We start from the raw sequence: 14749 nt of genomic DNA, 5'->3' as shown, positions 1-14749 counted from the left end.
TGATATGGCTGACTTGCCTAAACAAATGTGGTTTCTACTGACAATTGATATGTACAAACTATGGCATAAGGGGACGACGAGCGCATAAGAGGCAATTCATAATTTCGATTAAGACATTAATGAGCGAGCTGGGACGGACGTAGTCATAACCATTTGTTCAGAACTTTAGAAATATACAGTGACAGAATTCAGAACATGGGCCGTTCTTACAGTATTCTCCCTGTACACCAAGTCAGAACCGCAGGATAAAGAAAGGGGGCATATAAGCAGACAATGAAAGCTCTTACAATATTTGATGATTACATTTCTCTAAATCTGGCTATAGGCTACAGTGCACCACCAAGCCAGAACAGTAGTTATGAGGGGGAAAGGGAACAAATTATTAGGGTGAGGCACATGGGCTACAAACAGTTTACTACAGAACATACAGTTAGTATTAATTTCTTAGTTACAGTATATATATTTCCCTGGCATATTACATAATTTATGCAGTAGCATAAAATACATTTTTGGACTCGCCTTGTTGTGCTGTACTCACTTGAGCACGGAAGTCCCTGTGGGCAAATTTTGCCATCAAAGTCTGGCATTATCTGAATGGTGCTTTCAAGACAAGTGGGAACTCGGAAAAACACAAGGTCGAATCATGATTGTCAGTGATTTTCAGGTCGGAGCTCTAGAAAGAGGCCCGAGTTCCAGACTTGGAATTCCAAGTTGGATGACTGTTCAAAACGTATTTTCCCAGTCGGAACTAGTTTTTTTCAGAGTTCCTAGTTGTCTTGAACTCACTAAAGTCACGCTGGATTGACAGCATGACCAATGTATTCAAACATTTCTTGCCCACGGTGTTGAAAGTTTATCCTTTTAAGCTTGGAAAAGAGACCAATAAACCCAGACTTGAACCACACACCCACAACACTGAATAGTAGGCTAGTGATTGCTTTGCAACACTCGGAGTTAGCCACTGTTTCCTTCCAAACCACTCATTGTTGAATTAGCGATTTCCAACTTGTTGTGTAACGTTTGTGTCCAATGGCCGATGCGCACAGATACGTTTTATCTATAATTTCCGCTTTATATGACAACGATTGAAAACAATTTGCCAGTAGATTGTCAACGTGATTTATGATGATGACTGCTTGTCTAGCTTGCTAGCTAAGATTTTGAAAGTATGATGTTGACATGATCAGTCCAATCAAAGCTAAGGTACATATAATGTCATTTCCTCCCAAGTGGTGCATTGATCTAAAGCACTGCGTCGCAGTGCTAGAGGCATCACTACAGATCTGGGTTTGATCCTGGTCTGTGTCGCAGCCAGCCGCGACTGGGAGACCCATGGGGCGGGACACAATTGACCCAAAGTCATCCAGGTTAGGGGAGGGTTTGGCCGGCAGGGATGTCCTTGTCCCATCACTCTCTAGTGACTCCTGAGGCGGGCCGGGCGCATGCACAATGACACGGTCGCCAGTTGGACTGTGTTTCCTCCGACACATTGGTGTGGCTGGCTTCCGGTTTATGTGGGCATTGTGTCAAGAAGCATTGTGGCTTGGTTGGGTCGTGTCTTCACCTCCCCAAGTCCGTACGGCAGTTGCAGCGATGAGACAAGACTGTAACTACCAATTGTATACCACAAAATTGTGGAGAAAAAAATAAAATAAACATACCCAGTTGTAATGTGGCTCATATAGTGAGGATGACTATAATAGTTGGGTTGTTTTCATGTCTTTTTGTACATAGTTTGTGTGGTAAAACAATGTATACAGCCATCTGATGGCTTTGAATTAATTCCATAATTTAATTCTGGAGATGTAGTTTCCTGAACAGCTATATATAGCCAACTAGAAGGTGCAATCAACAATAACTAATGTCTTGAATCATAAAATGTTTATTTTTTCTTGAACTAAAGATTTGAACTTTATGGTCTGGGGATGATTTTTTTTAACATGATCAAAACCACACTCTGCATAGGCTGACCATCAAAGAGTACATTTCAGTAGTTGAAATGATTTGGAAATCAGTGGCTTTAATGTAGTATGGACCTTTGAATTATTGAAGCATCAAGTAGCAACATATGGCTGGTCCACTAAGCAAATCCTTTAATGAAATAAAAACACAACATTACTTTCTGTGAAGTACAGGAAAGTACTAGTTTTTATTCCTTCATAATCAAACTTCACAAACAGCGTGAACTTGTACAATACCTCAGAGTGAAAATTACAAAAAAAGTGCTGGTAACATTTACAAAAAATCATCCTTACTTAGCAACAATCAGTTTATTCTTCCTCACTTTTTTTAGTCTTTTGTATTAAGGCTTAATACTTCTGTATAAAGTATATGCAAGATAAGTCTTCACAGTTTTTCGAAAAAAGTCACAATATTATGTAACATAATGAAGCTTTACGGCTATTTTTCTTTATAATAACAAATACACATCACTGGTAAATATATGTGAAATACAGGGCTGTAAAATGGCAGGTAATGATACTGTTTGCTGAAATAACTTGCTTTCAAACATTGATAGGAAAGGTTTGACATACCACTGTGATAACTGAAGGAGGAAGAAAGAACAAATAATTAGCATAAAAACTTGGGAGATCGCCTCCAAACTTTGGCACATCCCTTTAAACATTTTCACAAAATATATAAGGTTTATTTTGGAAATCATATGCACGGAAGAATAACAAAACTGTCATAAAGTGAAAACATGCTGTGTAGTAAGGTGTTAAACCAGAGATATTACATAGCCAGTCTTTTCCACTCAGACTGACATGAATAAGGTGCATTTGTAAGACTCAAAGCATGTACTGTAGGTCTTTCTCTTAGATTTAATCAAACACAAATAACTTAGAAACAGAAACTTTCACAAAACATAAAAATAACGTTGACCAAGTCTCGAGGCGACCTCTTGTAATCATGCACCTCCATGGGCTGAGAGAATGGTTGAATATCTCTTACTACAGTAATGCAGCTGTTCAGCTGTGGCATATGAAACAAATATAAAAGGAGAGCTTTATTTGATTTCTTATGTTATTTACTTATCTTTTAGAGTGTGGATATTCCACAGAGACTATTTACTGTGGAACATGTGTCTGTGATAATTTAGAAGAGTAATGAAGGAGATGGAATCAAAAACTGAACGCAGTACAAAGCTGATATGTTCAGGGGATTCCCTAAGCTGCACTAGTTCAACAGATGGGAGCTCTAGCCCTATCACTTACCAATTTCACCCTCATGCATACTGTACGGTTAAAGTGACGCAACAAGCTTGCTTTAAATAGCCTACATCACAAAAGCAATTTGGTTTTAGTGCAAACACAATTGGCTGGCTTAAGCTTCTCAATAATAACAAGCTCACCAAGGAGATTAGAAGAAGGCACATACTTAAGCTTCCTCTAACACGCAACATATTTAGACAAACTGCAGCACCACAAAACGGTAGGCCTAATAACAGGAAAGCTAATATTTCCAGATACCAAAAATCATAGTTGTCATGATTGCTATCATAAATGATTGATGATTTAAAATTCTCAATAAAGAACATTTAGGCGTCAACAATATTTCACCTCACTAACTCTTGTCTATTTTCTTATGGATAATTATGAATTACAATATATGTGAGTGGGCTTTGATTCTTTGGATGGCGAAACTGATGTTACAATTGACAAGGAAAGTTGCATTTCCCATCCATCAGTGTTTTACTACACAAATGTTGTCGTCTTTTTTTCATAAATATTTTTAATCAATCATTTCCCAGAAAAATGACCTTGAACTGACCTTGAATCTTTACAGATCATATGAGTGTTTTAAAACAAAAATAAGTAAATCAGTGAAGAAAACTGTATGTTTTAACATGGAGGAAGTTTAATGTCTTATGTTGGAATCATTTGGAGAAAAAAATGTGTCTACGTAACATAAACCTTTTTTACCTTTTGTTCAGTTATCTTTTTGATGAGGACATTTTACAATGATTGCATGTTTATGGGATATGTTGTAACTTTCCTCTCCTTCCCGTCCCTCATTTAGGGCTAGTAAGAGCCGTTTCATTTTCTCCAAAACAATCACAAGAGGAAACTATGCACCTCAGACTCGGACACTTCTGATTGGTCAAATATGTCAACTCTGAACAACAATGTGTGCGTGTCCAAGTTTATAATGTGCGTCTCAAAGACAACAAGTTTCCATTCTGTACCTTTACACAATTTTTTTCCCCAACAAACCTTTCAAATATCACCTTTTACACAGCATTACCCCTGTGCACAGACAGCTCTCTTATTTGAGATACTGTGGCTTGAAGAATGTGTCAATTGTTCTGTGTCATATTGCTTTCCATCAACGAAGACCAAAATATGTTTAGTGCAAATCTCTTTTCTGGTTTGATAAGTGGTAGTTGGCTCTAAAAAAGACTCTGACATTAAGATCACTACAGGGTTCAATCTATATGTTTGATTGACATAGTAAGACAACATATACCAAGTGGTTTCTTTTGATTAATGAATTGCTATTAAGTGGTATCCCTTTTGATATTTTAGCATTTACTTATTTTGTTAGAACAGGGAATTTTGAAATCATTGTATAATTATGATGGCCAGATTTGATAAGCCTGACAAATGCAACATTTTGGCAGATATATTTCTGCACCTTATCTATTAAATGGTGGAAATATAATTTCCAATCAGAGAAGTCACTATTCCTTCTGTAGCAGGTTGGACCCTCTCTGTCTGTCAGGTAATGGGTGCGATAAGGCTGTATTCTGTGCAGTCGGTTCATGTCTCATATAGTAGCTCTCAACTTGGAAATGTTGGAAAACTCACTCCAGTCCAGTGTTTGACAAGTCAAAGTATGAAACTTCCTTGTAGCCTACCTACATACCTACCTACCTACCTACCTACATACATAAAAAAAACTCATCACCTATTTCAAAACAGCAGTCTTACAATTCAAACAAGGTTGTTTCATAAGAGTAATAAAAATACCAACCAACTTAGAGCACACATAAAAGAAAACAAACTGAAAACACAACATTACTGCAGCATATAAGTCAGGGTTGCTTATTTGTGATGTTAAATACCTTTACTACAACAGCTTCACTTCTGCCAAGTTTATTATTCTAATATATAAGGAGTATTTGATCAGGAAGATAAAGAAATCAGAAGCCAAAGCAGGCAACAAAACCTAACAAAAAGATTGTTCATACACACACACACACACACATATATATAATATATATATATGTGTAAGTGCAACTTATTTTTCACTGCAGGTACATTTGTTAAATAAACAGCTTTAAGATGGCAGAAAAAAAGCTTGAATATCTGATTAAAAACTGAAGCTTTCTGTAACATAAATCTACACATGTACTGTGGGAGCATACTGACTTTCTGATTCATCACTGAGTGGATCTTACAATGTCCAATGTAGACACTGACTTCATGCAACTACCACACTAAAGAAGCATGACCCAAATAACGAATCATATTTCAAACATCCAGCTTGAAAAAAACTTTCAAATGATGTCATACCTCCACAATAAGTAACATTTTACTAATACAAATGATGTCATACCTCCACAATAAGTGACATTTTACTAATACATATTTTCCAACGGTTTACATTTTTCTTTGATATGAACAATTCATATTACAACAAATATATAATGTAGTAATCAACATCATGTACTGTATGCTACCAACTGATAAGAAATTTGGTCCAACTCATCAAGATGTTAATACAACTCAATTAATAGTAATATCTTTACACCGTTTTGTTGTTTTTGCCTTAATTATTCATCAAATGTCAGCTGGCTTTTGAGTTTAAAGCTCTCTGGGGGAAATGTATCTGTAGCAGGCTCTAGGTAAGCCATCAAAATGTTATAATATCGTATTGTGGGATAAATCATTTGCCCTTAAATCAGATTTAGGCCTCTTTGTGTTGCTTGGTTCGGTTGTTATGGGCAGCGGCAAGTTTAATCTTCCTACTCTTTTACTCAATGGCATCAACACATTGCAAAACAAGTATGTGCAAAAGCAACTCATATTTTGGTCCACCTCAAAGTCTGAAAAAACAGTCTAAATTCAGTATGGATCTTCCACTATATGTTTGAATAACATTTTGAGACAGATGTCTTTAGAATATTAGTCAGACAAACAGATAAATTGTGCATGGCATGTCAATTTAGTATCAGTTCTCCACCAATCGAGTGCATTTAGTTTATCAGAGAATAAAAGCTTTGAAATCAACAATATGGCAGGAAGAAATCAATTACTGAAAACTGGAATAACAGACAAACGGATAAAACAAAGATAAACGGATCAATCAAACCAAATCAAATGTGTATTGGAAAAGCCTAAATGAATTTGCTAAGTGTGTGCAGAAAAAATAACTAATGGATATTGAGTATTAATTTTAAGCAGAGGAACAATGCAACATTTACAATCTTATTCATGTTATAACATGCTATAGTTCTACAACAACTACTACGTGTCAGGTTTCTTTTTATATTTTGCTGAATTTCTTTAGAAAAGCTATTTTGGTCTACAGTAGGCACATTAACACAACAATTAAACTACAGTCTACCAATAGCGATCAGAGGACAAAACGCAGAAAAGCATTTTCACAAGCACCCTGTCTTGAGTATCAAAGAAAATATAATTTTAGCCATCTTGCCAGATTTGAACACGTACAAATTTATAGGAACGTACATCTTGGTAGTCTTTGTTATCGCTTACACAACAGATAATGTTCTTTCTGCTTGAAATTCAGACACTGTGATATTCTCATCATTCTTTGGTGTTCACGGAAACAAGCATATGTCATCCAACATGTTCAATAGCCCCCTGATGGTTTGGTTTCATATCACAACAAATCATTACTACCACCGGCACCTTTAACAACACCAAGCAACGTATTGTAATGGAAGCTCTGCATGTCCAAACTAATTATATATGATTGCATGCTGATTGAGACCACAAGTATGTCTGGTACACGGCAGAAAGTGGGCAGAAATATGTTCACCAAACCTATTAGGTAAAAGAGAGACAAACGTAGAGAAACATATGGGTAACACAGTGCAGTGCATGTTGCTTAGTCTCACCATAGACATCAATTATATTTTGGACATGTGAGAAGTGCAAGAGACCTGCTGAATGCCCCAAGACAATTATTCAAGGTGCTAAGCAAGCTACTGTTGAGGCTCTTTTATTCAGCACCTTTCAAACTCCACATCTTCTAGATGACTCAGTATTCTCCGTAACTAAGAGACTTTTAAGGGAGAGTTTGAGATATATTGCATATGGAACACAATCCGATAGGTAGAAGGACACACCATGTTCCAGAAGAACACACCATGGTAGCAAGCAGGCCATTTTCCTTTATGCAGGGGCATATTCTGCACTATGGTTAGAAGCTAAAGAAAATCCAATGATGGGACCATCAATGCCAGAGATGCTAAGCAGTGCTTTTCTGAGACGGATCTGCAATCATATACAGTTTAGCAAGCCAGTGACACTATAATAAACATAAATGTGAGGATGATTATTGTGGAGATTCAACTAAACGTAAACCAACGTAGAGGGGAAAATGTCACATGACAAAATAACCAGCAGAACAGACCAGCAAGTAATGAAAATAAAGTCATTGATCTATTGTCCTAGTAAGGCTGTTGGGGTCACATCATTTGTTACAGAGTCTGAAATAATCGACAACATAATCTCGTAGAGTGAGGCCAGACTAGGGACAGGAATGTTCTGGACATTACAGGAATGTGCATATTTCAGATATGCTGCGGGTATTGGGTCCTAATCATTTATGACACTAACTTTCCTTATCAATTCAAGGTAGAGAGACACACAATTGGTGAATATTGATTCCAAATCATATTGTAGAGTAACACTCTCATAAAACGATAGATTATGACAAGACTGCTAGCGGTCTGATTCTTGCTTACAAGGACACTTTTAATTACAGCTAGCACTCAGACAAATGCTTGGTACTCTTCATGTAAAACTTGATTGCACTTCTAACTGATATTGCTGTGTTGTTGTAGGCTGTAGTAGCTGAAGCAAATATAGCACTGCACTGATGTTACTGATCAAGTACAGTAACGTAGGCGCGCACGTGTAGCTAGCTGCAGGGACCGAGTAGTATCATTGATTGCTAGGTCTGAAACATTCCGACCAGCACAAAGACAATAGTATACACTTTATCCATCATTATGAGCTACAACCAGAGAACAAACACAAGGAATGTGCTCAACTGACTGGCATGTCCTATGTGAGATCATAATCACTGTATTCTGAGAGAATAGCTAGGCTATGTCTAAGGACAACATTTGATTGTGGTAGGTATTTTGCATCAAAACAAAAATCGAAAGGTAAGAAAAGAAGTGGTTTAGTGACTACTATTTATATTATTTTTAACAGCAAAACCCCCCCCAAATGTAATTATAGACATTCAGTGTGGCAGAAGAATGATGGCTGGTGCTGATAAGCCAGAAGTCATGACAATTTAGGTGTGCTTACAAACCTGGGCAAACTACGCAAAACTGTTCAAAATCTTTCGGAACACATACCTGTAGTTTTAGACGAACAAAACAATGTTGTGTTTTTGTAATGGCAAACATTAAGATAGTGACTAGCTACTATATCATATTACTACACATGCTTACTCATTGTTTTAATGAAGAAGAGTTAGTTGAATGCCTCATGGCCAAGCCCCTTATAGTGAATCTTTACTACAGTTCATGAACTCCAGTTGTTTATAATAGCTGTTTTCTCCTATGTACTAGTTATAAAACTAAGTATGTCAGCAGGAAATAATAACAAATCTATTTTATATAAATAGAAGATTTGAGGCGGATAAAGATATTTTAAAGGGCTTTCTTAGGATGCACTGTGTTATGACTGTGACCAACATTGCTGTTATAGTAGTATAAATATTGTTATAATTTGTGTATAGATTATCATGTGTATATAGCTACTGTATATATTTGGAAAATGTACGGTAGGAGAGCAAAACTACTTTATGAAGATTTAGTATAGTAATGTATAAATAGGCACTTGATAGCTAGGCATACTCCTTATATCCCTCAAAGCATATTCCTATAGTTACATTTCTGTCAAACGCTTTCCATTATATGTGTTAAAGTTGTTGATGAAGAACATATTGATTAAAAAAACTGTGTATATATACTTTAGATTCAACTGATATTATGTAGTTGGACTGTATCTGTATAATGTATGCCAGCAGGTTTACTGTCATGGTAATTGTTAGTTTCTGAGTTACTACGTATTACTACTCTAGGTGAGTGAATAAAATGAATGTGAGGACACTGAAGGAAAGTAAATCAGGAACTGTAAGATAAACAGCATGGGTTTTTCTCTAAAAGCCTGCTTAGTCACAAGAGCTATACTAGTAACTGATCACATCACATTAGTCTTCGCACTACATTTGTTATATTTTCCTATTTTTTTTCTTCAACTGAAAGTACAGTATCTCCCATTTGAAAAGAGGGTTCATGTCCAACGAGAAGATAGGCGCTTCTGACAAGCTACGATGTCTTACTCAATGGCTGTCTATCCTTTGCCCACTAACTAAAAACTATTTACAAATGCACCGGTACATAATGGTTGCAAGAAAATCAGGCAAATTAAAGCCCTGGAGAACACACAAGCACATAGATGATTCAAACACACTGCAAAACTGATCCTGCGTCTCTACAATGAAGTAAAAACGTGAAATATAAGAACATGATAGTTAAAACACCAAACGAAAAGCTGTAGGCTTAATTCTAACTAATTCTATACTTGTGAATATATTGTATAGCTGAAAAATACATTATGTTATAGTAATCTTACAAACATAAATTCTAAACTCTTTCTTGACTGTATAGTATATAAACCAAGGACAACAGCGACAGGGGCGTATTTCAGGGTTGCATTGCATGTTTTCCCAACTTTTTAACTAACTATTAATTGAACACAATGACATGAGCCACGGGTACAATAAGTTAATCAAACAAAAGAGAGAATGACAAGAAAGGCCATGGAGGGACTGCCGACAAAACATGGTGTCGTTGGAAAACAAATCCTGGAAAGTTCTTACGTCATGTCAATTTATAGTATCATAAGATGATACTAATGCTAAACGTCTGCTTGTAAGTCACACATAGGTATAAGTGAGGTCAACCATCTATGGGCAGGGGAGAGCCAACAGGTCTATACCTCAGTATTGTCAAAGATGATGTTATGTTTCCAATGAACCTGTCTCGTGAGCTGTGTGATAATATGGGTGATTTATATAGCCCAAATCCACTCTCGAAATATCTCAAAACCAATATTAAACTATTCCTTTGCTATTATCTTTTTTCACAACCTATGACAACGAGAAAATGTACTTTAGAAAAACATCTACAGTCAATAGTGCATTTGATTCATTTATTACATAAATATCATTTAGGCTGACTGTAAGAGACTGCAAAGTGGTCAAAATAATGCTAGATTATCTCACTGATAATACATTTGGAAGAAACTATAGTCTGGCCTTGGTTTCATAAGAAATAAGTGATGGTTAAATTGTTTAGCATTCATTATTCTGTTTCTGAAACTGAAGGTTGGACTTAGTTCACAGTGCATGGTTCTTACTGTGTTTACTGGGACTAACTTGGTGAATGTACTGCTCTGCCTAGCTGGTTGACCATTTATATATTGTTCCATAGAGCAGACAACACCACCACCTCCACCACTACTCCCTCTACCACCACCACCACCCCTACCACCACTATCACCACCAACAACAACTGTATGCCAGAGCAATAACATGTGATCAAAATAGATCTCAGCAGTTCCTTACATACTGTAACCATCTGTTAAGGACTTTGTCTCATCAAACATGAGACGACAGAGTCCTCTAAGACTACAGACACAATTAACCTTGTATGCAGACATGCAGTTCCTGGTCCTACAGAGTAGCAATGGGAGCAACAGTGTAGAAGCATTTATGTGTGTTCCCGATAGAGACCTCTGCAGCACAGGATAACAAACTGCGGCCCAATCACAAGTCACATATATTGTTCCCTTTACTTGACAACCACATGCTATTTCAGTGACCAGATGAAACTCTATGAAACATAATGCAAGGCCCTCGCTCTGATGATATGAGGAAACTCTGGGATTGATTACTAACTAATAGCCCTCATCACTTCCTTGTTTTCAATTTGAAAGAGACAAAGATAGAATACGGTGAAGATGATAGAAGAGTATTAGGTAGGCCTTATCCAAATATCAACCAGCTGAAGCTAACTAAAGCACTAGGCACAAGATGCCATGCACTTCTTCCACTCGGGGCAATGTATTTACCACTATCAATATTTGATCAATAGATGTCTTTGTAAATGTGCACAACAAATGTGTTTATTAGCCCAAGAGGGTTAGCTAAAGCTGCGTCTCACAGTACCTGCACTGCATATTGCAAAGGAAGCCCTACAGTTCAGGTTTTACACCTCCACTTGGGACACCAACAGTTTGATTATACAACACACACAAACACTCACACAGACAAACACAAGAGATGCAGACTTGTGTACAATTTACAAATAGCAAATAATAGCTGCGTACAATCTCCCACCCACCCTGTAATTCCTAAAGAAACTTGTTCTAAAAAATACACATAATTTATGTCCAAGGACACTATAAAATATTTTTTTCTTTTGGGGGGGGATTTAGTTTGGCATGAATGCTTTTGTATGAAAATTCAGCATCTGTTCTAATGTATGCAATGGGATAACTGCTGTTGAAGGGGATTACCTCTTGAAAAGAATATATTAAAAGGTTGAAAACAGAGACAAGCTCACACGATGGATCACATTTAAATAGAACTAAACGCTTTGCACAAACACAGCACAAGTAAATACATATAATAACAAGAGATAACAAAAGCTAAGAAACATAAAATGACCTTATCGTAAAATGGAACAAAGCTATTCTAACACGTTAATTCTACAACAAATTATTAGATAAAAAATGATTATTTTTCTCTAAAACTATAATATCTCTGGTAACAGTAGTGCACTTATCGGCTCAAGCAGTGCAACATATAGGCTATGCAAGAAAATAATGCAGTCCTCTTATCAAGCTTTTAAGAAAGATGTTTTCCTTTAAAAAATGAACAAATGAAAATAATAGAATTTCATTTATTAAGTAAAACAATAAAATATTAAGCACAGGCATTTGAAGAAAATGTGCAAAGCAGCACTTTGTTTTTATCTACAACATATTGTTTTCAGACTGTACTGTAATTCTGGTAAGTTACTATCTCGTCATGGTAACTAAAAAGGTGTCTACTCAAAGAAATGAGCAAAATCTTCAGATTGCAGTTGCAGGCAGACATGTGTGTCTTATTTTGGATAAAATGCATGAACAGTAAGCCAAATATCAGAGCAGAGCCTTTGAGTGACGTGACACTTGCTTTACTCCCAAATCTATTCTGTACACACTGTGTCTAGGTATCTGTGAAATCAGGAATGTATCTTATTGTCTTGGAAGTCCATCTGCAAGTTGTGTTATATTATGAAGTAATTATTGACCGGGATTATATGTTATTGTGGTTTCTTTTGCCTCGTCTGTCTCGGTGTCTGTATTAAATGTCCGAACGTGACATGCCATTTGGGCCACCAGGTGGAGCTAACATTTCAGGAGTAGTGCATTTTAGTTTCTCCACCTGCTCAAATAGCTGTGTCATGTCCATAGGAACAGGATATACAGAGATTTAGGTCATACAATTATATTTTTGTCCAATGCAAGTTCACAGAATCACTCAATTTACCGGTAATCTATCTGACAGCTGTCTTAAACTATCCTGGTAAACCATTCCATTATCAAATCATATATTTTAGTTTCTTAATTTAAACGTTAATAGTAATATTGACCAATCATGTTGTAATCTACAGCTGATAACAGTCTGGTGCAGATTGCGAAGCAGCAGTCAAGATGAGTCTGGTAGCATACTCAATCAAGCCTGCTACAACTGCAATGTCAAATCCTCTTTGTAGAACTAAACAATCATTTATAACCTCATTATGTCAAGAAGAACCTTTAGTCTTTTGTTATGTCACATGTTGTAAATGGAAGAGGTCTAATAGCCTTAACAGTCTTCTAAGATATTAGTGGCAGTGTATGCAAATGAAATAAACTCCTAATAATATTACATTTTTGCTCAAATACTGTCTTATCAACAACCCTAATTTTGTAAACTTAACCTGAACCATCAAAATGCATGGACAATAACACATATACTAAATACCCATTTCTATACCCACTCACAGGAAGTCACATTTCAGTACAATTATTAATATCAATTTGTACCTTCACAACAGCTGTATTGTAATCCCTCAATACCTTAATGATAATAAATAAAAACCCAGTGTCAAATTAATTACTCTCCTTTTCTTACCCTACATAAGAAGGCAAACTTGTGACCAACAATATTTTTCAGAGGGAATCTTTAGCCCAAGCCAGATTTTTTATATTTTTTTGTGAAAATTATACCACAGTAAGCTTGGACTCCTAATAGTGTCCAAAACGGTCAATATGGGATTACATTTACCATGTTCCAAATTCCATGGCAATGTTTGCACACGCACACACACGCACACATACAAATACACACGCACAAGTACACACATACACAGATTAACACATACACTCATACAAAGATATATTTATACTGTATATAGGTGTGTGAGTTTGAATTTGTGTATGTGTGTGTGTTTCTTTCATAGGCCTTTCGGTAGTGTTCAACACATAAATCAGTATTTTAGGAAAGCATACATTTAGAGGCCTGTAGTAAGGATCCATCCAGTGGATCAATATCAAACTACAAAGCCTTAAGGCCACCATCTTGTTTTTCTTTTAGAATAACAAAAAAAACTCATTTCTGGGAAACTTAATGTGCCAGTGTCTATACTGATTATTCTTCATGCCTCAAAATAAAAAAAATCTAGTGCCATTTTTCTTTTCATTTAATATTTTTTAAAGAAGTGTATCTATTTGTACTTATCCATCGGAGACATGCATTCGCATGTGGTCATTGAAGTGCTCAATTTGGTCGAACTTGGCAGGGCAGACGGAGCACACGTAGGTGGTCCCTTCTTGGCAGCTTGCCTCCGCAGCCACACCCACTCCTGGTCCGACCCCACCCCCTACTCCTGCGCCACCGCCGACGGGCATGGCGAGGGCCACCACGCCGGCGCCAGGTTCGGGCACGGCCATGGGAATGGAAACAGGGCCACCGGCACCTGCTGCCCCCGACAGCCCTGTGACGGCGCCCCCTGTGCTGTGCAGAGCCATGTGTCTCTCCAGCAGGGTCTTGTGAGAGAACTTCTTCTTGCAGATGTAGCACTCGTAGGACTTCTCTCCACGGTGCAGCCGCATGTGGACGTTGAGGGAGCTCTTTTGGGTGAAGCGTTTGTTGCAGATGCTGCACTGGTAGGCACGCACCCCTGTGTGAGTGACCATGTGTTTGATTAGGTAATCCTTCAGGGAGAACGAGCGCCAGCAGATGCTGCACTGATGTGGTTTCTCACCTGGATGTACAAAGAAGTCACAGTCATTAGGAGGAAAAAGGAGACAGAAAAACACAAAACCCTGCTAAACAACAAAGAACACTGACTGACAGTGAAGCTCCATTCTTCGAATGTAGCCTTGAGAATGTTGCATGATTTTTGCTAATTAACGAGGACGGTGCTCATCACAAAACAACA

The 14749-nt window shown here is 37.1% G+C and overlaps 1 protein-coding gene across 1 annotated transcript in view; it reads right to left on the bottom strand.

Annotated features, from left to right (window-relative positions):
* Positions 1 to 2119: 2119 nt before the first annotated feature.
* Positions 2120 to 14749, bottom strand: part of zbtb20 (zinc finger and BTB domain containing 20) — an 87054-nt gene continuing 74424 nt past the window's right edge. The window contains exon 5 of the mRNA XM_065004885.1: positions 2120 to 14572. Within this exon, the coding sequence (XP_064860957.1) occupies positions 14043 to 14572 (530 nt within the window). The 3' untranslated portion in view covers positions 2120 to 14042. The remainder of the gene's footprint in view (positions 14573 to 14749) is intronic.

Source organism: Oncorhynchus nerka, linkage group LG19 (assembly GCF_034236695.1).
Source record: "Oncorhynchus nerka isolate Pitt River linkage group LG19, Oner_Uvic_2.0, whole genome shotgun sequence".
Classification (NCBI taxonomy): Eukaryota; Metazoa; Chordata; class Actinopteri; order Salmoniformes; family Salmonidae; genus Oncorhynchus; species Oncorhynchus nerka.
Note: the sequence above shows the minus strand (reverse complement) of the source record. Positions and strands in the feature narration are given on the sequence as shown.